Genomic DNA, 24,857 nt, shown 5'->3' on the forward strand with positions numbered 1-24,857 from the left:
AGGAGGAGGAGGGGGAGGAGGAGGAGGAGGAGGAGGAGGGACTGTAGCTGAACCATGCTGTGGTCTGTAGTGGCGTGAAGCCTTTAGCTGAAATGCTGGGGTGCCTGTTTCTCCTGTTGCTCATTCTCCTTCCTAAGAGGACTTGGTTGCCATCATTACCATCCCAACAAAGACTCAAATAAGTAAGAAAAATTTTGAATTATATTTTTCTTTTCATGACTGTAATAGTTTGAAAACTCAGTCTACAGATGATCCCAAATCACTTTTGCTGTCAACAAGCAGGTGAGCTGCACAACACATGGTCAGTCCAACCTAGAAGCAACTCCTGGTCTCTCTGAAGGAGTACATTAAGATAGCAGAGCTTCAGACAGGGACAGAGGCTGAAGTCTGGAAGGTGGGTCCAGACCCCACCCACTTCCCCTCTAGCATAGCATGTTGTCATCTGCTACCAGATAGGAGCTATGAGCAGATTACAGGGCCAACTAACAGCCCTAAGGACAACCGGTGGCTAAGAAACTGGCTTTCTCAGAACCAGGTGGTTAGAACCTGAAGCAAATGGTGGATATTTGGGAACATGGTGGCTCCCTTGATTCATCGTTGCTGGATGTGTCTTCCAAACCCCCAGCTGTGGAGTTATTCTAGGACAATGGGTGGGCTTTTTGTTAGCATCTCTTAAACATTGGGTAACTCAAGGGCACTTGCCATGCGACCATGATACAGAGATATCCTTTTCATGGCTTTGAGGGTTTTTTTGGCCTTGTTGAATAGGGTCTTCTAGCATCTCTGGAGTTCCTACTACATCCAGGGCATGGTGTGGAGTGGGAATAACCCTCAGATGAACCCAGGGCTTTATTTCCCACATCCAAGCTTCATTCCACAGCCCCAGCCTGAGGCCTCTGCTATCCTAAGTCTGTCCAACAAGACAAAATGATGGCCATCTTTTTTCAATTAGTAAAAAAAAAAAAAAAATCCCCATAGATTGTTTTCTCAGCTTGGTAAATCTTGCCTATAAAATTTCTTCAACCTTTGGCAAGTTCTGTCATCTGCCTGCCACTAAACACGAAGAGCTGCAAACAAAGGCATATCACTAATGAAAAGCTCAGAGAAACCTCATCATGTGTGGCTCAATAGCATGCTCCTTCACGGACATGTGTGGTCTTGGCTGTGATTTTTGTAATGCATACATATAACGTCATCTTGGTTTACTGCTAGTAAAGTTGTCGTAGGATTCTATGATGGAATTAAACATACAAATGTGTCATAGAGTTATGCAGAGAGCAACATGAATTCCAGGTGTTTCCAGCAGCAGGTTTTAGAGCAGTCTCCAGCTTCCTCTCAACTGGGCTGGAGCACAGCCTATGAGCCAGGGATGACTGAAGAGGAGCTGAGCGTGTCCACTTGGGCACATGTGCAAAGAACCCATAAATTCTGCTCCAGAGGGAAGCTTCAGACTCATTCCTTGGCAGGAACAACAGGCATGGGAAAGTAGGGACAGTTGTCTTTCTTTTTTTCTTCAATAGGAAAACCTCAGAATTGAGGAATCAGCAAATAAAACTAAGAAAATAAATTAAAAGCCCTAAAAAAAAAATCATTACCACCTAAAGCAGTTGAAGAACAGGTTCACTTGATTATAAAGTATGCATGGCCACCTATGAGGTAACCAGAGGGCTCATTTTGTGACATGGACCTAGAGTGGGCCACTTAGAGAGCCTAGAAAGAAAGCAAAGTCTATCACCAAGGCCCCAGTAGTGTAGCTCAGTGTCAGACTGGCTGGTATGCTGAGGCCCTGAAGTCAGTCCTCATTACTGCAAAACATACAAACAAAAAGTACATCATAGGTAGCAGTTAATATTGATGAATATGAATATGTAAACATTTTAAATGCCTCATTTGGCCTAGTCTACTATACTTTTACTTTGGGGGCTAGAATAAAAAAGTTGGTGTGTGTGTGTGTGTGTGTGTGTGTGTGTGTGTGTGCATGTGCACACATGTGTATAAGCGTGAGGTTTTTTTCCTTCTCTCTGGACTACCTGACTATTGTTTGGCTTTGCCTTCCTCAGGCCTCACAAGTCATGTTGGATTCAAAGTAAACAGCGAGGAAGGTAGTCCTGTGTCTGGAAACACCAGAAAAATTAGAAGCTATTGGCTGCAGTGTTTTCTCCCAGACACAGAGCTTCAGTGAATTCTCCCTAGCATGGCCCTTTTTTAGCTATCTGCTAGGAACTCTACAGTCCTTGAGATGGGTGCCCCACTAGAAACACAAGCAGCTACTTCCTGAACTCCTTGGGACAGTGAGAGCAAGGATCTACTGGTTGGCTGTCATTGTTGGTTGCTTGAAGAACAGCTATACCCTGGTGCTTACTGCAAAGGAGGTTGATGATAAATATCAGGCAAGAAGTCAGTAGGTAATAGGAGGGAGAGCGTGTCTGTGGGTTCAGAGTTTAGAGACAGGCGGGAGATCACATGGTTCTAACTGGCTGGATAACTCAGCTAAGGATGAGACCAGGTTCACTCCCTGGGAGAGACGCCATCTCTGTGTATGGGTTAATCTCTGTGTATCATGTCTTATAGGAAGCTTACTCTTCAGTCCTTCTGACCGCTTTCTCGTCTCACCATGTGTATCTTCCCTCTCACTCTTGTAAAGCAGTCCCATCTTTCCATACTAAATGCTCTCTCAGAAATCATTACTGTTCTCAGGCATTTTATTGACCTGTGCTCTAGTGCAGGCATTGCGCTGATAGTGCAGAGATGAACAAGAGTGATACTGACTCTGCCTTTGTAAAATGTTTATTTCAAGGCCAAGATCAGCTCTATCACAACCCATCCAAGGACCAGCATTTGGAAACTGCTGTGTTTAGTTTTTTTTTTTTAATTTAATTTAATTTGTCTAGCAAAAAATAAGTAATATCCTTTTGAGATAATTTATAGAGAAATCACACAAAGAAAGGTTCACATTCCAGCCCATCAACCCAAGGGTAAGTCAGGGCTTCCATCACTTCTAATATTTATCTCAGGCGTGGAACTGTGCCAGAGATTGCCTCCTCCTCTGTGACCTTCCGTTTGACTTGATGGTCTTGAATGTGAGCTGTTTTCTAGCTCTGTCCTAAAGGTTTTCCAGCCAGTAAAATCTTCCTCCCAAAAGTGTGCACACGAAGAGACTTAATTATATATTTAAAATAAAGGGGACTTCTCAAGCAAATGGTTATGGATACTAAGAATGAACATGAAACAGGATAGTATATTAATTGGAAGATGGCACAAGTCCAGCTTGTCAATGTGTCCACACCTATAAATGCAATGACTACAAGACAATCTCCATCCCCAAGGCAGGAATCCTTGGTGAAACTTACGTGTGATTGGAATAATGTGTGTCATTGAATTGCTGTTCTTAATGATTTTTGCTTAACTTGTAGGTGTCAAACCCTGGTCCAACATCATGGAAATCTTGGAGGAAAAAGATGGAGTTGACACAGAGCTATTGGTTTATGCAATGACTCTAGTGAACAAGGTTGGTTAACATGTGTTCTAGATTGTGCCCTCACCATAAAAAAAATAGGAGTTGAAGCCTTAAACCTTGGTACATATGAAGAGGGTCTTTATAGATGTAACTCAGTCAATAGGACAAACTAATCAGATATGATTGATGGTATAACAAGAGGAAAAGAGAAAAAGGGGGGTGGGCAGGGAAGACTGTGTAAACACAGCCAGGGAAAATAACCACATGAAGACAGAGGCAAAGGTTAAAATGGTGCTCTGTGGGCCAGCAAGGACCAAAGTTGGCTAACAACCAACTAGCCAGTGAAGGATCACTGGTACAGAGATCAGCTGGTACAGAGAGCATAGCCCTGCTGATACCTTACTTTCAGATTGTTAAATTATGACTTGTTAAGGCACCTCACTCAGGGTAGCTAGTTACAGCAGCTGTGGAAACTGATACCATGTGGAAATGTAAATTGTTCGTGGTGAGCCACACCATGTGGTTCCAGCTTGGTAGCTAGAAGGCAATAGAAGAATAGTAGGAGGGCATTTCATACCAGTAATGATATTTCCCCTTTAGAATTAGCACCCTGATTTGGAAGAAATGATCCACTATTCAGGAAGACACATGGTTTCTTGCTTGTTAATTCTGAGTCCTGGACTGAGGTGAGGACTCTGGAGGCAGAGCCCATCTCCTTTATGTTGTCATGGCCTCACATCTGTGTTCTTGTTGCTGCTATCACATCCCTCACTGGTCATCATCTTGTAGGACAGCCACAGTCCTTTGAGGTTGTCCCCAGAAGTGGGCACCTTGGTTCCCATGTTGACCTTGAACAGGCTGTCTTGGTCCTAATGCACATAACTCAGACAGTCACACCCTACATCCCAAGTATCATTGTCACTGCCCCCCATCCCCACCCCCCATCCCCACCCCCCATCCCCGAGGATTGTCTATTTAGACTGTTGACTGTGGGTCTACAGGAACAACTGCAGTGATGAGGAGAAAGGCCTTGGAAGGTTCCAGAATCCATTGCTGGAATATAACTGAAGACTTGCTTCTCTTAACAAAGTGAAGACGTATTTGTTTTGACCAAACAGTGTCTCCTCTATGTAGTCCTGGCTAGAACTCAATGTGTAGAGCAGGCTGTCCTTGAACTCACAGTGATGTTCCTGCCTCTGTTTCCTGAGTGTTAAGATGACATTGTGAGCCATAACACCTGTTTGTTACATTTGCACTACTCCTCCTCTAGATTCCTTCTCTCTGAAAGACTTGTGAGACTCAGGTGTCATGCTTTGAATGTTAATAACTCACCCCTTTGGGGGGTATATATGATTGTACTGCACACATACCTTCCAATATAGTTACTGATATATCTTTTGAGGGAGACTATGGATCTCTAACTTATCCATTTGCCCATGGAAAGAGTTGAGGGTCATGGCTCTTGACTTTCTCAGCTGACACTGGGGCAGGTGACATTGGGAACACGTGCTTTACCACACTGGTTTTATCCTGCCTGATAGTTTTACCCTCAAGTTATCCCTGAAAACCTAAGGAGAGACAATTTTTCTTGAAGACCAAGTTTGGTCTCTGATGAATGCCAGTAAAGAATTGTTAGTGACAGATCCTGGCAAGACAAAGTCTGAAAGAAAACAGAGGTGAGGATCACCAGATGTAAGGCAGCTGTGGGGCGTCGACAGCCTCAGGAAACTCTTGCCGTTGGGACCTTCTGGCAATGCCGTGGTCTGCGCCATCTGTAGGTGTCTTAACCATGAGCGTGGCACTGGAACTGGGAGACGCCCGGGTGTGGATGAGGTGGAGATAGCTGAGCATATTGGAGCAATAGTCTGGAAAAGGTGACTATGTGTCTGCACAGGGGGAAATGCCACAGTCCTTCTGCAGCCTGCACGAATACCAGAGGTCCACAGGCTCAACTCAAACTCAAGTTTTTCATGGCTACTCGCAACTTCAGTTTGGGGCCTGTTACTTGGCAAAGGCCTTCAAATCTGCTTATTGTGGAGAGCTGGCTCTTTGGTTATTTAACCACTGACGCTGCTGTGAGACAAGGGAATTAGCTGTTTTAGCTTAGCCCCCTGGGGTTTTATGTGAAAAGAGAACCTCGTAGGGCTGGGGAGATGGCTCTGTCAGTAATGCGCCTGCCACAAGGACAGGAGGACTTGGGGATCCCTAATACCCATGTAGAGCCAGGCTGATGATGGTAAGAGAGGTGGATCCTAGAAGCTCATTGGCCAGCAAGCCTAGCTGAATTAGTGAGTCCCAAGCTCAGTGAGAGACCCTCAAAGGTTAAGTTGGAAAGACATTGAGGAAAGCATCGGACCAGAAATCCTCTGGCCTACATAGTCACAGACAAACAGACACACTCCCTGTTGACTCTAGGTATAGGAGCTGGATGAGGAAGGAAAGGAGAGAGAGCGGGGAGAGTGGAGTCAAGGAGATTGGAGATGTTTTGTGTCATGTGTGGACAGGCCCGCACCTCTGTGCAGGAGGTTTTAAGTCCAACTAACTAGCCTGCCTTCTTCGAATTGCTTCCTCCATCCTTCATAGTCAACAGGCATTTTGAGTGTGTCCAGTTATCTTCTGTTATCTCCTGCTTAGCATTACCATCCCATCTCTAACCTTCACTAAATGTTAGAGCTTTTATAACCCAAAGGGTGAGATTGTGGTGGTAATAGAGTCTGCTAAGGCATGCCAGGTAGGGAGGGTGTGGTGCTGGTGGTAGTGGTGGCAGCATCTTAGTTATTGGTAGTTCTCAGGTAAAGCCCAGTTGACTGCCTCTGTGGCAGGCACAGGGTGTCCACATGTGTGACTGCCTCCTGCAGCTTCCAAGTCATGACCTCTTATGAGGTATCCTTTTGGGGTCTCCTGAGTGATGGAGATGATCGTATCTCTGACGTCAGCCACATGAATTGAAGCCTCTGATCAGCATAAAAAAGAAAAGTCTGCTATTTAGCATGTAAAGGCCTTCTTTCTACTTTTGATAGAAGTTGTCAGAGAAACCAGGGTTGTGAGGTGATCGCTATGCAAGAGTTGATCCATGGCAACATGGCAAGCTAACATGTTGAAAATAAATTTGAAATATAAGTGGTCTTAGAAATACAAAGGCAGCAGAATAAATAGGGACTTGGAGCAGAGTCTGGGAGTCCAGGCTGGAATAACCTGTGAGGAATGCAGGAGTAAGTGGAGACTTATCTGGGCTCTGAGCGGGCCTTCACTCCAGTCTTCAGTAATTTCTGGTCATCTGTGAAATCTCTCCCATTCCTGAGGCTTCATCTTCTTCATATGTAAGGTGAGGAGCTTGCAGTAACTCCCAAGGCTCCTGTTCTGAGCAGGACATGGCTGAGAGAGCATTCTCCCTTTAAGAGATGTAGAACTCAGAGCGAAGTCTGGTTACCCTACCTACCCTAGTTAACCTGTCTTCTTTGCTCTTGGTAGCTGCTTTGAAATTCCTTGTTTCACAAAGTTTCAAGGACCAAAGGGAGGCTCTGCTGAACTTTAATGGAAGAGAATCATTAAATGTAAACTCTCACTAATATATTGATTCTAAATGTAGAAGTATATTAAATTTCCATTGGCATATGACAGCTCCCACAAGCTTAACTGCTTGGAGCAATGCACATTTGTCATCCCACAGTTCTCAAGGGGTAGGAGTCCAGGCAAGTCCTTACTGGGTTGGCTACTCAGAGGCTCACAAGGCTACAATCAAGCTGCTGACCAGGGCAGACTCTGGCAGCCTTTTGTGGATGTCTGCTAAATTCTTTTCTATACTGTATTTCAACGCCTTGTGTCTTGCTCTTTCTTCCAAACCAGTCTGACCTCAGGAGAGACCTATGCCCTCTTTTAAAGGGTGTTCCCACTTACTATGGAAGACCATCTGATTTGGAACCTTGATGATACCTGTAAATCCTTTCTCCTAGCTAGCCTAATCATGAGTGTAATAATTCACCAACAGGAGTACCCAGCCCCCACTGGATTGCAAATGCTTCTACAGGGGCAAGAGTCCTGAGTTCACGCTGCTCCCACTCGGGAGATTTCCTCATTGAATGGATTTGTCTTGTTCCTTGTACTATTATGGGTTTTTATAACCGAGGCCACCAGCTACCACATAAACATGTCTTCATTGCCTTGTGGTGTTCTTCTAAGATACATTTGCATCTGGTTCTTCTCTTGTAGACGCTGGCAGGCCTGCCAGATCAAGACACCTTCTATGACGTAGTAGACTGCCTGGAAGAGCTGGGCATTGCCGCTGTGTCCCAAAGGCACTTGAACAAGAAAGGGGCGGACCTGGACTTGCTGGAGCAGTTTAATATCTATGAGGTAATAGAATGTTCTAAGTCATCCACAATATCAGCAAAGGTCAAAGGGTGAATCACATGTCTTCCAGACTAGGGTTCTAAGTGTGGTACAGGGGCTCCCACACCATGGGGAATTTTCTAGAAATGTAAGCTTTTGGATCCCACCCAGATCTCCTGAATTGGAAACTCTTAAGAACTGGGCTAGCCGTCTTGTCCCCAAAAGCATTCCAGGAGACCCCAATATGTAGTTGGGTTTAAGAACCTTTGACACAGAGGAAACTGGGAACTATTCTGTATTGACGAACATGTACTATGCTTGACAGCACCTCTACTCAAGGAGAAAGCAGGTAGTGAGGCAAGGTGGAGGAGGTGGAAAGAAGGATGGGGGAGTGGAGGGGAAGGAAGAGGGGGAGGGAGGGAGAGCTAATCAGCTGACTATGTCCTGTGAAGTAGAAATTTATGGGTATTTTTTGAAAAAACTCATCCCCCCATTTTAAAGGCAGAGTCTTATGTAGCCCAGGCTAGCCTCAGAGTGACCTTCAACACCAAATCATCCTGGCTCTACCTCCCACGTGCTGGGATTATAGGTGCAGGCCACCATCCCAACAACAGAAAACAGTACTTTAAGCATGTTTCACAACATTTGCTTTCTTCTGTGTGTTCTCTTACCTTACTACCGTGCTTTTCTGTCTATGACTGTATATCACAAGGAAAAATGTCAAAGTTTAACATTAAACATTCTTGGTTATCTTCATACTATGTGATAGCATTTAAAATACAAATATGACAGTATTTAAATTGTAGGAGAGTTGGCAAAATTTCTCAGCTCATATTTGGAAGGTGCTGTTTACATTGTCAGTCATATTTCGACAGGGGAAAGACACTGTTAGAATCCTTGTTTCGTTTTGCTTTGTCTCTGGATCTGTATGCATTCTATCAGCATTCCGTAATCAGCTTTCTGGTCAGTTATAAAGGGCAGGATGTAAAAGAAACACTGGGCTTCTTGTTTGTCCCTGTTATCATTCTGTTATCATCCCTGTTCTGTGTTATCATTCAGTATAAGTGACTGGCTAATATGGGAAGGTAGCATCTTTGGAAGGACATGAGAGTGTTTCTTCTCTGTGTCCATCTGCAGATGAGGTTCCCATGGAAGCAAAGCTCTCAGGATTGCTCAGTGGTGGGCCTTGCTGACTCCCCATTTCATGGTCTGCCTATGGGTAGGCTTTTGCATGGCCCCAGTCTCCATTGGTGCCTTTGGAGGTTCAACCATACTCAACTTCCTGTTGAAACTGGGAAACTGGGTCATTTGAGGAGCCTTTACCTTCCTCTCCTTCCCTCTGCCTTCTTTTTCTCTATTCACCCACTGGCAATCTCTCTGAAGTGTCATCTCCATGAAGCCTTGTTGGCAAGGGGCTTCTGTTACTTGTTCCCAGTCCTCCACTGTTCAAAAGCAAATGTTTCTGGTATCCATGCCTCTGTCTAAAAGTTCTCGTGACAATCCTGTCTGTCTGTCACTTTGAGAAACCGAAATCCTATGCTCCATGCCTCATTTGAATGCAAGGGCCCAACACAGCTAAAATTTCTTAAGTGCTTGGATGACCATCTCCTGCAAACATCACACATGTGTATCGCCAGGGGTGGGGCTCAGGAAGGGCATGGCTTATGCTGATGCCCAAGTCATAACTCAGGGTGACAACCAAATATTTTAGGTAGCAGACAGAGTCTGGGTCCTCATTCCTATCTGAATGTTAATGCATTTTTAGAAAACATTTGCTGTCCTAGGCAGCCAACTTTAAATATGTGCAAGGATAGCAAGAAGAATCTACACACAGAGCCAATACTTTCCTCAAAAAGACTTTGAATTTCTCAAGTGCCTGCAGAGATCTTGGGTAGACTTCTAGAGTGCTTCCTACTGGGGCAGGATGTCTGGTGGCCACATGTCTTGGGCTTTCTGGGACAGGCCTAGTTTTGTGTAATTTAATTCCATTTCAGAAAGGTGATTTGATCCATGTTTAATTAAATGTATTGAAAATTTATAGCCACATGTGATTTTTTTTCAAATGTATAAATGGCCAAGATAAAAAAATCTTTTGTCAGATCATATGTGTTAGTTTTTAGATCTAAAACTGTTCTTTCTGTAAGGAGAAAGACATCTTAAGGCTGGAGACTTCAGGCTGAGAAATCGCTGGTATTTTTAGAACTTGGTAATAAATGATTCTCTTTTCCTGACAACTTTCCATTCAATAGTGTGTGTGTGTGTGTGTGTGTGTGTTTTATTGGTATGTAGGTATATCAGTGATATCCTGATGTATAACAAACATACCATAATCAACAGCTATAAAGCAAAAGCCACTGTTCTTAGAATCAGGAATTTGGCTTGGCTTAACTAAGATATTTTCATTTGGTTCAGCTACCTGGTGGCCGGCCTTATTGTACCTGGGAGGTTCCAAGAAGCCTTGATCATCTGGCTTGATTTGTCTAGGTCATGAATGATCCCACTTCTTCACAGGACAGCAGAATTTGTGAAAAGCGAGACTAGCACAAATACTGACAGGCTTGGTGCCATGTTTACTGGTGGCCTATTGAGCAAAGCAAGTCATGTGGCCAAGCCTAGCCTCAGTGTAGGGAATGACACAGGTAAGGAAGCAAGGTGTGAGTGTCTATAATGCTGTGTTGTGGCCACAACCTCTTCGCATGGCACTGACATGCACCCCACCTAACAGCTGAACGGAATTGTATAGGCGTGAGACAGCAGGTTTAAAAGGGTCACATGTGTTACTAAGACAGCTGCCTGGCATGGGTCACAGTCACATAATGATAACAACTTAGAGAAATGGTACTAGTTTTGAGCTCCATTAAAAATGTTTGAATAGCTCAAAGCAAGTTACACAACTAAGCCTAGGTGGAAGGGGATGACACAAGGTGGTGTGTAAGTCACTAGAGACCTAATATTATACAGTCATCAGTGTAGCTCATGGGTGGAGAATGTGTTTAGCATGCCCAGGCCCAGTGGTCTCTCCCTAGAGTCATCCACCCAAAATTAATATTTGATCATGTTAAGAAGCTATGTTAAGTAGGACAATAATATAGTGATTATGGTTTTAGCAATCATTTTAGTGAATATATTAAAATATTTACAGATGATAATGATAAAATCTTAGATAGCTCTTTGAAAAATTGGTTCATGGGATTGAAGGCAAAAGTGAGAGAGAAACCCTGTCTCAAAAAAAACCAAAAAAAAAAACAAAAAAAAAGTGAGATATAAATGGGGAATATAGACTCTGTGTTGGCAGCTGGTGCACTGCTGTGGGTAGTGTGCGTGTCCCACCGTTCCCACTCATCCCTGTCTCTTGTGTCTGTCTGAATTTTCCACAGTAAAGGATATTTAAAATACTATGCCAAGAATAGCACTGAAACCCTCCTCCTCTGGGTATTTACTAATAATAACTAGAATCAAAGGTTTCAGAGGTTTTATAGCAATTGTGCATAATTCACTATAGCCCCTCTTCTTGTTCCTACTTACAACAGGGGCTTATATACAGTCCAGGCTGGCCTTGTGCTCAGAATATTCCTGCCTTGGCTCCCAAGTTGCTGGGATTATAGGCTGTACCACCACACCTGACTGTACAACTCGATCACCACCATCTCCTCCTCCTTCTTTCCTCTCCCTTCCTCCTTTGACCAGTGTCTTGTCGTGGACCTGAATTTGAGCAGTTCCCCTAGTGACTTGTACATCACAGCATTGCCCAAATTACTTCCTGAGATTCTTCGCTTTGCATGAACGTTCTGTTCATCTCCCCTTTCCTTGACATGGGGCAATGAAAGCGAGTCCTGCACGCCGTGCCTCTCAGGGAGGCACTGTGAGAGGAATGTCACTTGATCTTTGGACCTTTGAGGTTAGACAAAGAATTAGAAATATCTGAACTGCGCGTTAGACACTCTCATATCACTGCAAATGTGTGCTTAATAAGGAACGGAGTGAACACTTAGGTCAGGGGGAGTTCACATGGCCTAAGAGCATTCTGTCAGAAACGGGGGAAAATAGACTAGAAACGCTCAGGAACACTGCCACTGGCGAGGTGCTGTCATTCTCAAGCTTGCCCACACAGTGCCACTTAGGGTTTAAAGCTGAGATGACAACTGTGACTTATCACACATTGACCTTCATTTTTAATGTTTGTGCTTCCAGACAGGATTCCTAAGATGGGAATTTCCAGTGAGATTTTACAAGGATGAGCCTTAGGTGAACTCATCAGGTCTTGCCCTTTTAATACTGTGTCTGAGAATGATTGCAGGGTCACACTAAATCCATCTTATCTAGAAGTTGTGGTTGGAAGAAATGAGGAGTGAAGGGTGGAGGTAGATGACCTGTTGTTCATCAGCTGTGTGCCTTTGCTACTGATAGAATTCCCTGAACTTTGACAGGAGTGGCTGAGACGCTGGCCCTAGCCAGGCTCCCCCTGTCAAGGGAGCATAGGTGTGAAAATATCAGACCATTGCTTTTGCAGAAGTTCACTTCTCTGTCCTGGGGAGGTGAAACCATGTAACATTCCCAGTTCTCCATCATCTCTTTATTCCTCCATCCTCTCACTGGGCTGGATTAAGTTGTAAACAGCTTCAAAACAAGAAAACTTACACATTTGGGCATATGTTGGACCGTGTGCTCCACAGTTGCTTGACCTAACAAGCTGCTGGGCTTAGTTGAGTCTGGTCCAGTTGGGCTGCAGGTTGCCTAACCTAGTGGTTCTGTGTAATGGAAGAGTATGGGAGCTTCCTGACTATGACCCTCTGCTTGGGTCAGAAGAGGGCATCACTGCTTGAGTGCCACTCACAGAGACACCCCTCATCTTTGATATCCTCACAAGTATAGCTACTCTCACCAAGGAACCAGAGAGAATGTAACTTGCTGCTGGCTCCATCTAGTTTATTAGTGGCAGAGCCAAGCACACAAAGGTCTGCTCAACACTAAGGGAAATGCTCTTTTTACTGTCTAGATTTACAGGCAATACACATGAAAACCAAACTAGATATGATATGGTATGACATGACATGACATAGCATGCAGATGTAAAAACCCCATGATGGGGACGAGTAAGAGAGGCTGAGGGGCCAAGCTTGCAGCTAGAGTAAGCTGAGGTGAGAAATACACAGCAGAGTCAAATGGAGCTGGAAAGCTTTAGAGCAACAGATCTCAACCTCTGGCTCATGACCCCTTGGGGGTCAAATGATCCGGTCATGGGGATTGCCTAAGACCATCCAAAAACACAGACATTTACATTATGATTCATAACAGTAGCACGATTACAGTAATAAAGAAGCAATGAAAATACTTTATGGTTGGACGTCAGCACATGAGGAACTATATTAAAGGCTGTATTAAAGCCTTAAGAAGGCTGAGAACCATTGCTTTAGAGTATCATTTAGCCTGGAGTTTGATCAGAGCTGGATATGCAAGGTCTCTGAAGAAGGAGTCACACAGGCCTTCGTAAAGTAACCTTTGATAAAAGGCAAGCAGAGAAGTATATGGGGCCAAGAGGCCCAGGCTTTGCCTATAAAACTGAAAGTTCTCTGTATAAATTTGTATTACTTTTTAAAAGGAAAATGTATTGAAAAACATTTTAGGATGCTTCCTAAGGTATTTGAACTCAAGTTCTTAGGCTTAATGTAAAGTGTCTTCACTGAGCCGTCTCACCAGCCCTAGAGAATCAACCTTTCCCTCTCCCTTCCTCCCTTCTTCTCTCTCTAGCTCCCTCTCCCTCTCACTCTCTCTGTCTCTGTTCTCTCTCTCTCTCTTGCGCTCTCTCTCTCTCTCTCTGTGTGTGTGTGTGTGTGTGTGTGTGTGTGTGTGTGTGTGTGTGTGTATGTGTGTGTATTTGGAGACAAGGTCTCCCTTTGACTCACGGCTGTCCTAGAACTTACTATGTAGGCCAGGCTGGCCTCAACTTCACAGATACCCACCTGCCTCTGTCTTAGGTGAGGATATTTTTAAAAAGCAATATGTCACATGTCTTTATTGCAGTATGTGCAAGCTCCACCCTAGGCACTGAAGGTTATCCGAGAGCACAACTGTTCTCAAGTAGGCTTCTGGAATCATATAGTACATAGCGCTGTAGAAAGCCTTTCAGAAAGACTAGCAGAGAAGCCAGCCCCCATTCTCCTGGAACCCATGGCTCTTACCTGCTCTGTCTTCCTCTGAGCACCCTCTTTGGGAAAGGCAGCTCAGAAATGAGTGGGTATGGAATCCAGGAGGCCTTAGGAAAGCCTCTGACTCCAGGAATGGAGAAGAGTGAAGGCAGGACGATGGCCAGTCAACTGGAAGTGTGGGTGTGAGGTCCATGTTAGTGTTATGGTTTGCATAGGAATGGCTTCCAGAGGTTCAGTTGGATTCAGTCACTAGGAGCTGGTCTGGTCATTAATACGAGGAGCAACTTAAACCACTAATGGATACATGATTTGGTTGTAGTGTTAAGTGGTGGTAACAAGGAGGAAGAGTCTAGGTCGTAGAAGTAGGCCCCCAGGGGAGGCCTTTTAAGACAAAACTCTTCTCTGTGTCACTATCTACATCCTGGCTACCATGGAGTGAGCAGCTTGGCTCTGTTTCCTAAATGTCCTGTAGGTGGGTATTTGGTTCACTGATTCTTGGGTACCAAGGTGTTGAGCAGCTTTCTTCCACAATGGTCTTCCACTGTGATGTCACTGTCTTCCTATAGAGCCAAACACACCCAAACTATTTAACACCATGAACCCAAACAAATCTTTCTTTGTTAAGTTGACTTTCTCAGATATTTAGTCATGGTGATGAAAATCTGATGAAAACATTTAGATTTCTGACAATTTCACATATTTGGTTCATAGGATCCATAGTGACAGACACTGTGCAATCACGGATTGAGCTTGACCTCTGGACACATGTGAGGGTCATTTTGAGATGGAACAGTGGCCTGCAATGTAGGGAAATAAACAAAAGCAGTTTTCAATCTATTTAGAGTTGACATACAGTCACAATCAAGGCCTGAGGAAAGCTATGAAGTTTGACTTGCCTGTTATATTCTGCTTTTCTAGGTGGCACTCAGGCATGAAGATGGTGATGAGACAGCTGAGCCACCCCCCAGTGGGCACCGGGACCGGAGGAGAGCCAGCATGTGTTCTGGTGGCACTGTGGGTGAGCAACAGGGCCTCGACCGCAGAAGGAGCCGTAGACACTCAATCCAGAATATCAAGAGCCCACTGTCAGCTCCCACCAGTCCCTGCTCCCAGTCTGTTCCTGCTTTCAAACCCAGCCAAGTACGAGACCTCTGTGAAAAGTAAGCCTAACCCTGGTGGTGGGAAGAGGGTGAAAGGTCACGTGTACTGATCACGATTTCCCTCCCCACTAGATGGTAGGGCCTCCTGGCCTTGCTCCCTGCCTCTCCTCTACCATACATCCCTCAGAGAGCTTCCATTTAGCTTCTCCTGATGGCAAGCCTAAACTTGACCTTACTAAACCCATCTATTATTTTGCAAAACAGCAAAATCCAAGTCCAAAGCCATGGCCTAGAAATAAATGGTATGCCACACAGATATGCAAGGTTGGTGGCTCTGGAGGTAATGTAGCCATATACAGATTGGTTTTGGATATGTAGAATAAACATGTAATTTTAAAGACATCTTTCTATATTCAGCACATTCTCATTTCAGCATCTGCTTACTCAGTAAACATGTTTATTGGATGTCCATTCAAAGGTATGAATATACATATGCATGTATACAACAGATGTATGATCTTTATCTTTATGGACCTCATATCTAAGCCGGGAGAAAGAGAACGAGGTAGGTAGAAAGAGAGAGAGGGACCCATAGACCTATGAGAATTTATTATAGATTCAAAACAGGAAACTTGATGGTACCTGTGGGAGCCTTGTATGATTCTGGGGAAAACATCAGAAGGGTGGCCTGGCTTCTCAGGTCCCAAGTGGGCCACAGAGGTACCCTATTCATTTGCTGCTGAGGCCAGATGCTAGGCATGCTCTTATCAGTATCAAAGGCTCTACATTCTCTCTCATCCTGGAAATATGTGTGGGAGTCAAATTTAGCCTACCCAGCAGCCTGGTGTAGGAAAAAATAACTCAGAATATTGGACAGCCTTTAGAACGTCAATCACCAAGAATGAGTGTGTTTCTCCCAACCCCCACTGCAGAGAGACTAGCCCACCATCTCCATCACCGAGCAGTGTGGGGCTCATGGGGTTGCATGGACATGCAGCAGGCCACACATGTCTTTGCCTGCTAACCAGAAAGCAGGAGGAGGGCCTGGTTTGAGATACATGTGCAGCAAGCATGATCCCTTTCTATGTCATGGCCCCAGTGGTCCAGTTTCTGAAGTTGTATGACCAGCTCTACTCTAGTGAATGCTCCAAACTTCTAAATAGATTAAAGTTAGGAGGATTTACCATGAGCATTGCATTTTGTGACCCAGGACCTTGAAGAAACTCATCCAGAGCCAAGCCACACTGCACCTGAAGCACTTCCCCAGTAAGTGCTGGCAGTTTGGGCAATTGACTCAGAGGAGGATGAAGAAAATGTACACATACAGCAGCTCAAAACCATTTATTTAAATCAGTGGAGTTGCTGAAGGCAGACATGGGCTAGCCTTGTTGGCCTTGAGGGTTCTTGACTCAGATTCACGCTGTGCTTGTATCTGGCCTCGTTCTTCCTCTTCTGCTTTTCAAAGGTTCATATGTTGTGTGTTTGAGTGACCGAATCTTTTGGTAAGTTGTCAAGGATGACAGCGGTGCAGGGGATTGTCCTGGGAGAGCTCATAGTCTCCATATTCTAGCCTCAGCAGGAATTGAATCTGGGGTAGAGAGAGGATACAGAGACACCGCTCTGAACATTGCTTTTCTTGTTCTTTCCAAGAAGTATGCATATTTCATTGTGCTGATGTTATTACTTTAATATGAATTTAGTAGCATGTGGGAAAAGTAGTTTCTAGTTTATAGAGATGAGAAGACATCAAAAGGAGCTAGGGTGTCGCTCAGTATAGAGCACTTGCTAGGCACATGCAAGGTCCTGAGTTTGGTCCTTAGTAATGCAAAACCGGAAGTGAAGGGAAGTTAAAAGTATGAACCTGAGGAGAGACGACATTGGACAGTCTGGTAACTTTGAAATAACTTTTTCCATAGAGCCTGTTGGAGGGGATCTGGGGTGGTAGGCAATGGTACAATTCACTTCAAAGCAAGGGTACAATTCGGGAAAGGATGGCGAGAAAGAAAATGGGAAATATTCTCCCCGTGCTTAGCAGAGGCACCTACTCAACCTCTGTGCACTGAACATAGGACTTCAGAATCAAGCCGCCCTGGAGGCCCAGGAAGCAAGGCTGTGAACTCCCTGGACATACTTGATTCTTTCTACAGTAAGGTTCCTGTAGATGCCACATAGGAGGCTGGGTTTTATTCTTTTGTGACACAAATGATGCCAGCACATTGGAGAAGACAGAACTGTGAAAGTCAGGAGGAGACTCATAGTATTGGAAATGTGTGTGGAACTTTCTGCTCACATCATTTGAGTTTAGTTCTCAAAAATAAAAAGACCCCCTTGAACAGGGTGGGACAAGTGCCAGACAGAAGGTATGGTGGGCTTTGCAATGGAGACAGGAGTAGGGGATGGACTGAACTGTGAGTTAAGCTCAATTCTTGGCTCTCAGTGTTCATAGCTACTTCCCACCAACCCACTCTTTAAACATTTGCATTGGACAAGACTTATCCTTCAGACTCTTAGGAAAAGAACTGGTCTTCATATGGGCATGTCTTCACTTGAGGTAAATACAAATATTCAAGAAGAATTAAAAAGGACACTATACCACACTTCCTTACAGACATAGGCCTGCCAAGATTATTGCTATCATTTTAGTAATGATAGTGTGACCCTGGACTCATATTACCATGTAATGGCTTCTACAATGGTCATTGGCCAAATAAGGTAGACTTTATTAATCATCCGTTACCTGAGACATTTTTAATGTAATGTTTATATCATAGCAAATTTCATTTCTGTATTTTATTTTTGCAGATTTGATTATAAGCAGAAAGATCATAGAATTTTCATTTACTACTGAGAAAATTATTTGAAGTTATCTAGTTAGCAAAAAATGCTCAAAACTTTCAAACCCCAGCAATCAATTTCATTCAAATTGCCACCATGTATGGTCATCTGAAAGACTAAAACATTCTTGACATTTGTCTAGCCTAAAGCAGGAACCCAGTGGAGTGCATGCACAGGCTCGGGCTCTTTCTTTCATGTACCCCCTATTCTACCCATATATTTCCTGCTTTTTATTACAGTCTCTGGCCTTAATTTACCTACCCAAGCATGCCCCTATTCAACCAGGTGCTTGCTTTCAGCACACAATAGGTCTCTTTCTGTTCTGTCTTCTGGTGTTTCTGGTAGGAAACACTGCACAGGGCCTTGCGTGCAACTCCACTCCCCATCCTGTTGAGTTGCATACAACATTCCACTCTCCAGAGGTAATTCTGAAACTCACTAAGTCAACCGACACCTGTGAGGTCCCATCTAGCTCTCAGCCATGTGTGTAGTTCAGAACACGGAAGAGTGCCTGGCAAGATGTGCACAGTGACAGCTGGCTGGGGAGTGAAAGACCTAGACTTCTGCCACGTGTACCAAAGGGCAGTGATGACTGGCTGTCATGCAAATCTTAGATGTCATGAAATATTAATCTCCCGTGCTTCCCCCAACCCCCACCAACCATTATAAATGCAAAATATATACTAATGTCTAGGCTCTCCAAAATAGGTTTTCGGCCAAATTGAGTTCACTGGTTGTATTTTACCCACTATTATTCTCAAGAGCCAGCTAATTTTAGAGAACCTGGGGCGGTGTGATGGGCTGAAATTGCCAATGAGGAAAATATGAGGAAGGACAGGGAAACCATATATATGGGGAGACTGGGGAATCTATAGTTAGGGTTAGAACAAGAAGGAAAAGGAAACTGTGACGTGCCTCAGTAGGTGGGCGGCTTGCCTAGCATGCACAAGCCAGGGCTGTACCCTGTCACCACATAAGCCAGATATGATGGCACGTGAGCATAACTCTGGCACTCAGGTAATGGAGCCAGGAAGACTGAGAGCTCAAGGTCATCCTGAGCTACATAGCAAGTTTGAGGACAGCTTAGGGTATATGAGACCCTGGGAGGAAAATCCCATGAAGAGATTAAGAAGATCTTGTGGATCACAAATTCCTGTGATATAGGTGAAGTTGGAGAAGGATGGGTGATAAGCTGGGGTAGGGTGGGAAGAAAGGGGCTAATGACATATGCAGGGAGATGGAGTTAGGGAGGTCACAGCAAGATAAGCACAGTTCTAGTGATCCCTAAGGAAGTAGTTCTCAACCAGGAATGGCTTTACCATTCAAGGGACACCTGGCTATGCTTTTGGGTTATCACTACTGGCATGCTGGGATCCTGTGGACCCAAGGTAGGAAGAGTCCAGGGATGCTATCCTGTTGTGCACAGGGCACCCCTCCATGAAGAGTTAGCTCTTCTGCAGTGTGGGAGTGAGTGATACATCAGGAACCAGGCCTTAGTAGGCTCACATAATTGGCTGGAGCTTTCACTTCCTTCTTGGGATGCTTACAGGATTGGGAATGGCTGTTGGACAAGGTAGCCAAGGTAGTTTTCTTTTCTTTTCTTTTCTTTTCTTTTCTTTTCTTTTCTTTTCTTTTCTTTTCTTTTCTTTTCTTTTCTTTTCTTTTCTTTTCCTTTCCTTTCCTTTCCTTTCCTTTCCTTTCCTTTCCTTTCCTTTCCTTTCCTTTCCTTTCCTTTCCTTTCCTTTCCTNTTCTTTTCCTTTCCTTTCCTTTCCTTTCCTTTCCTTTCCTTTCCTTTCCTTTCCTTTCCTTTCCTTTCCTTTCCTTTCCTTTCCTTTCCTTTCCTTTCTTCTCTTTTCTTTTTTAAAGAACGATATGGGACTTTGTGTATCTGCTTCAAATGTTTACATACCAAACTTTGGAGCAAAATTAACTTGATTTAGAAAACATTATGAATCTGTTAAAAATTCAGGTCTGTACATGATATTCCTGGTATAAAGCTTTCGTTGGCATTTTACAGCTATCACAGAGACAGCATCTTTTTTTTTAAAACAAGAATGGAGTTGTGGAATTTCTTAACCCTGGTCACTCTGGCTTATGTCAGTTATGGCAGAACCCTTTTTCTAGTATTTGTTTTAGCAAATTTTCACTCTTCAGATTCTCAGCAAGTAACACTGAATTCAGTTAGGAACAGGCTTGACTAAAACAAATGAATCAATCAGCAACCAAACACAGCCAGTTCGAATCAGCCTTGAGTCTATCACATTCCAAAAAATTGACATCTTGGAATGTGACACCTTCACGAAACAAATTGGCAAGGCAGCCATATACTTACATAACAGAGGTGTGCTAGCCTGAGGCAGGCCTCATGACCCTTTGCTGGGGTAGGTGTGCAGGCTCATATAACCAGAGATGTGCAGGTGGCTGGGGGGCCAGATTCACAGTTCTCCTTGGGTTGCTGATCTTGTCAATGGTTGGCACAGAAGTTAAAAGGCTAAATACAAACATTGATGTGTTTTCCGTGTAAGTTGTATGAAGAAGAATGATAAAGAGGTGCTTGCTGTATTTGAAACAGCAGTATCCATTTTAATGAATTGAAAAGTCATTAGGATGAAAACATAGGCGGTTGTGTGAGCTTTTGCTGGTCCCTCTGCCCCAGATAGGGCACTGATGACAGACACAAACGATTCGACCCAAGTGTAGCTCTAAATACCAATGAATTTAACTGGTGTTACTCACAGGAGTGTGGGCAACTTATGGGCAGCTACACCACTGAAGAAAAAGATCTCCCAGCAACTACTAGCTGCCAGTTGCCTGGTGGATGCTTATGTGCTCTGTAAAGCTTTCTGAGCATTGCAGCTGTCAGTATTAGTGTGACGCTATCTGTCCCTACTATAAAGCAATGGCCAGGTGTAAGTTGCTAGAAAACTGTGATAGTAAAGCCAGGCTTCGGATATTTCTCTCATGCCTGTCCTAGGCTCAGCTCCAAAAAGATCCTGAATGCCACCCAATTGGTGGTAGACCTGGGAAGGTCAAGGTTTCCTCCATGGAAAGGTGAATACCACTCACGAAGCATTTGCTTGTAGGAACAGGACTGAGGATGGGGGATGAGAGGCAGTGGAGTCCTTTGATGAGTCCTGGGAGTCAGACTCTGAGACCAGCATCAGGGTGCAAATCTGAGTTTATTGTATAGCAAATAAGCTTATATACAGTGTTTGAGCCAACCCCAAGCCTCTAAATCCTCAGCCAATTATCTTACTCTACTGTAACTGTGCCCCAGTGAAAGCACTGCATGATGCTGTTACTCAGAAGGATGGGGAGGGGGGGAACTTCACCACTGGTTAGGACTTTAATGAAGACAGGGGAAACAGCCTCCACCCTGGCCTCGCTTCCTTTTGCTGTCTCACTAGTGTTCTGGGAGCCATCTTTCATCTAATGGCTTGTATGGCTGATCAGGACTTTTCAAGGAGTCTCAGGAGCCTGTGGTGCCTTACTCTCCATCCCACTCTTTATTTTACAAAGTTGACCTCCACATCCACTTTACTTGCCATGTGCTGTATGGGGTGCTAGGCAGTTTTTTGTGTATTGTAATGTCCATGGACAAAGTTGTAGTGTCCTTTTTATTTAATAGACAGGGGACTTGCCATAGATTGTACTGCTCAACAGTGACCAAACATGGCTTAGAGCTTGTACCCAACCAAACATGACTGACTGGAAGGACTCTCTGATGGGCAAGAATGTGTTTGAGAGGGGCAATGTTTTAGCTTTGAGGGGCTAATTAGATTCCCTGAGGGAAAAAATGTCATTCAGAGGAAATGATTACTTGAGCTTGGTGGTCTTAAAGATCTGTATTGATTATTGGTTTTGATTGGGTTTTAGTTATCATTTGGATTGCTTTTCTCATAAATGGTCACTACTATGGCTGCTGAAAAGGACTTCTGAAAATGCTAATCCTGGAACAAAGCTTCCCAATGGACAGAGACTAACCAGCCATTCCGGCAGAGATGGAGAGAGAAGATTGCAGAGAACAGACACTCACTGAGAAGAAGCGTAGCCCTAGGTGCATCTGCTGTTTTAGCATCTGAAAGTCAGTACACCAATTAGTGGCCCAGTGGGTGGTGGGATGAGGGGAGCCAGGCCATGAGGCGAGCCTGTGGGCGGGAGTACAGGGGAGAGATTGGAGATACTCACTATGCTCCTAAAAGTGGGAGAAGCACATTGGCATGACTCCATCAGCCGCAGGAAGCAGTGGGCAAATGGAGAGCCTAATTACAGACCCCAGTGGACCAGTGATCTCATCTTGCTATATTTTGATAAGGATGAGATATACTTGGCTGCTTATGTTTTAGGACAGGACTTATCCACAGGGCTCTGTTGCCAGAGTTACAGGATTCATCCAGTGGTTACCTGTGGGGTCTGCAGCAGAGTAATGAAGTTGACCCATCTCTTGGGAATTGTTGGCAATAAGCAATCTGTTTACAAGGGAAAAGTGAACTATGAAGCAAGTAGGCATGACATAACATTAACATAAAATCTTTGCCTCGGGTGACTTATTAAGTGCTGGCTCCTACAGCCAGGCTTGGCCAGCTGCAGTCAGGAACAGATATGGTGGTCAAGAGCAGAGGTCTGACTGATCCTCAGGCTTGAGTTCAGCCATAGATCTCCTTAAGAGGGTGATAGGACAGTTAAGATACACAGCAAAAAAAAAAAAAAAAAAAAAAAATGTGCACTTAAGCAGGTTGGGGGTTATGTTAGCCACTTCATACCCTGAAGCTTCCCCAGCTAGTGTTCTTTTATAGAAGGTAATTGTTAAATAATATGGACATGAGCTGGAGAGAATATTTTATTATCTAGCATAAACTTGCTAGAGGATTTCACAACAACCAGATTAACAGGCACTGGTACCATGGGCAGCAAGCAGCTACTTGGGAAGGGTTATCTGATGGTAAGTGATCTGTCATGAGTGGGTTGCACTCACAAGGCCCGTGACCTCCTGAAGTATTACTGGATGGCAGCCAGGGGTGTGGCAATGTCCAAGGCCCTTCCAGAGCACTGTCTAGCAAAAGGCGGGCTGGAGGAAACAAAGACTGGGTTACGGAAGAAGTAGCCTGGGGAGGGAACTACTTGGGCTGGGAGGAAGAAGTCAAATGGTAAAGTTTTTGACTTTTGGAAAAACCATGACTAGATTGCCAATTTCTTGGGAGTTCGATCTTTGCTGATGGCATGGTATATTTGGGGATCTTTCTAGATTCTGAGGAAATTGGTAGACACTGATCCTAAAACCCACACAGAGCCAGCAATTAGTTTCAGATAAAAAAGTCAGTGTGTGTGTGTGTGTGTGTGTGCGTGTGCACACACACGTGTGTGCATTGGGGTGGGTCTTTGAGACCTGGAAGTAGAAAACCTAGAGGATAGAAAGTGTGGGGTGTGGTGAGATGCAGAATAGTGTGGTTTACAGGACAGTGACTCGGTCACATTCAGAGTTTGAGCTGATTCCCAAGCACCCAGTAGTGTAGGATTCTGGGCTGGCTCACTCATAGCCTCTGGGTATGGTGTGTTTGAAAGACCTAGAACTAGTAGTCTCCAGTCATTTGGACAGGCACCTGGAGGAACCAAATATGTACAGCTGAGAGGTGAAGCCTAGGCTGAAAAGCAGGAAAGGTAAACTAAGAGGCAGAGAAACAGAGATAAAGGCCTGGCAAAGAGAGTGCTAGATCATCATCTTATGAAATGATACCGAGGAGACTGCTACCCACTCCCCAGTCAAGAGACTTTTAACGTGCTCGTCCTCAAGTGTGAGTGCTTCTCAGGCTAGTGGACTCTGATGGTGTGAGATTTCACAAGGAGACCAGACTATTCACATGTTGGCTAAAGGGAAGGCCTGGCTGATTTGGTTGGTGAAGAGCTAAGTTTGCTCCCCTTTGACCTGCACAGACCCTGTGTTTCCTATAACACACACCTTCCCATCCAGGATGCTCACAACCTTTGCTGCTGAGCTTGGACTTCCGAGGTGGTCCTTGATGGTGTGGACATGAGGACATGTGGTTCCCAAGAGGCCTTTGAGAAGAGAGCATGGCTTTTTTCAAGAGTTGTTCATTGATTAGATCCACTCATGGGTGGAGCAGTATCAGTTTTGCTTCCTACGTTCTACGGTTAGGCTAGGCATGGTGGTACATACCTATTGTCCTAGTACTTGAGAAGCAGACACAAGAGAATCTCTGAGAATTTAGGACCAGCCAGCCGGGACTACATAGCAAGGCACCATAAAGAGAAGGACCAGGGAAAGAAGGAGGGGAGAAAAAGGGCTAAATGGAGGAAGCCTGGTGGTAATTCTGGACTAATGACAGATAACCCCAAAGATACAAGTTGGAGGCCAAATGTGAGAACAAAAGATAAGTTGTCTCTGAATACAGGCAATGGTGATGAAGTGTTAGGCAAAGGTCCATGGAGGACTGAAGAAAACAGACCTGGCCTTAGGCCACACTGTCACTCTGAGATCAGAAAGATGGTGGCAATGACAGAAACACTGTACTCACACTGAAACAAATATTCTGTGTACTAAGCATCTGTTAAATAGCTGGCAAGGAATATTTGTACATTCAGTAGGATGCTGCTTTCTGAAATTGATGCTGTTCTTTCCTATACAGAGGTTTGTCAGATTTGTATAGTCACATTTGTCAAGTGTTCTTTTGTCAGCATGTGGTTTGATTTGGTTTTGTTTTAACTTGAAATGAGGTCATTATTATGAGAGACTTCTCAGAATTGATTTGTCTTGGGCCATACCCATATACATGTGTCTACTCCATGGTGTCATGGATATCTATTGCATCTCTTTGCTTCCTGGTGTTAGCAGGACATTAATGAGATGGAGATGGAGAGTAACAGGCAGGAAAGGTGAGATGGTAGGCTCTGCATGCATGTGAATACAGGCAGAAGAGCTGCTAGTATTCAGTGGGGAAGAAGGGAAGGGAGGGAGGGAGGGAGGGAGGGAG

At 44.4% G+C, this 24,857-nt stretch overlaps 1 protein-coding gene across 4 annotated transcripts in view; it reads left to right on the forward strand.

The window, feature by feature from the left end:
* The window catches only part of Fhod3 (formin homology 2 domain containing 3), a 416,962-nt gene that overhangs the window by 271,226 nt on the left and 120,879 nt on the right, over positions 1-24,857 (forward strand). For all 4 annotated transcript variants that reach the window (XM_021150413.1, XM_021150415.1, XM_029472088.1 and 1 more), the window contains exons 8-10: positions 3,414-3,508; positions 7,667-7,810; positions 14,851-15,092. In XM_021150413.1, coding sequence (XP_021006072.1) covers positions 3,414-3,508; positions 7,667-7,810; positions 14,851-15,092 — 481 coding nt within the window. The remainder of the gene's footprint in view (positions 1-3,413; positions 3,509-7,666; positions 7,811-14,850; positions 15,093-24,857) is intronic.

Source organism: Mus caroli, chromosome 18 (genome assembly GCF_900094665.2).
Source record: "Mus caroli chromosome 18, CAROLI_EIJ_v1.1, whole genome shotgun sequence".
Lineage (NCBI taxonomy): Eukaryota > Metazoa > Chordata > Mammalia > Rodentia > Muridae > Mus > Mus caroli.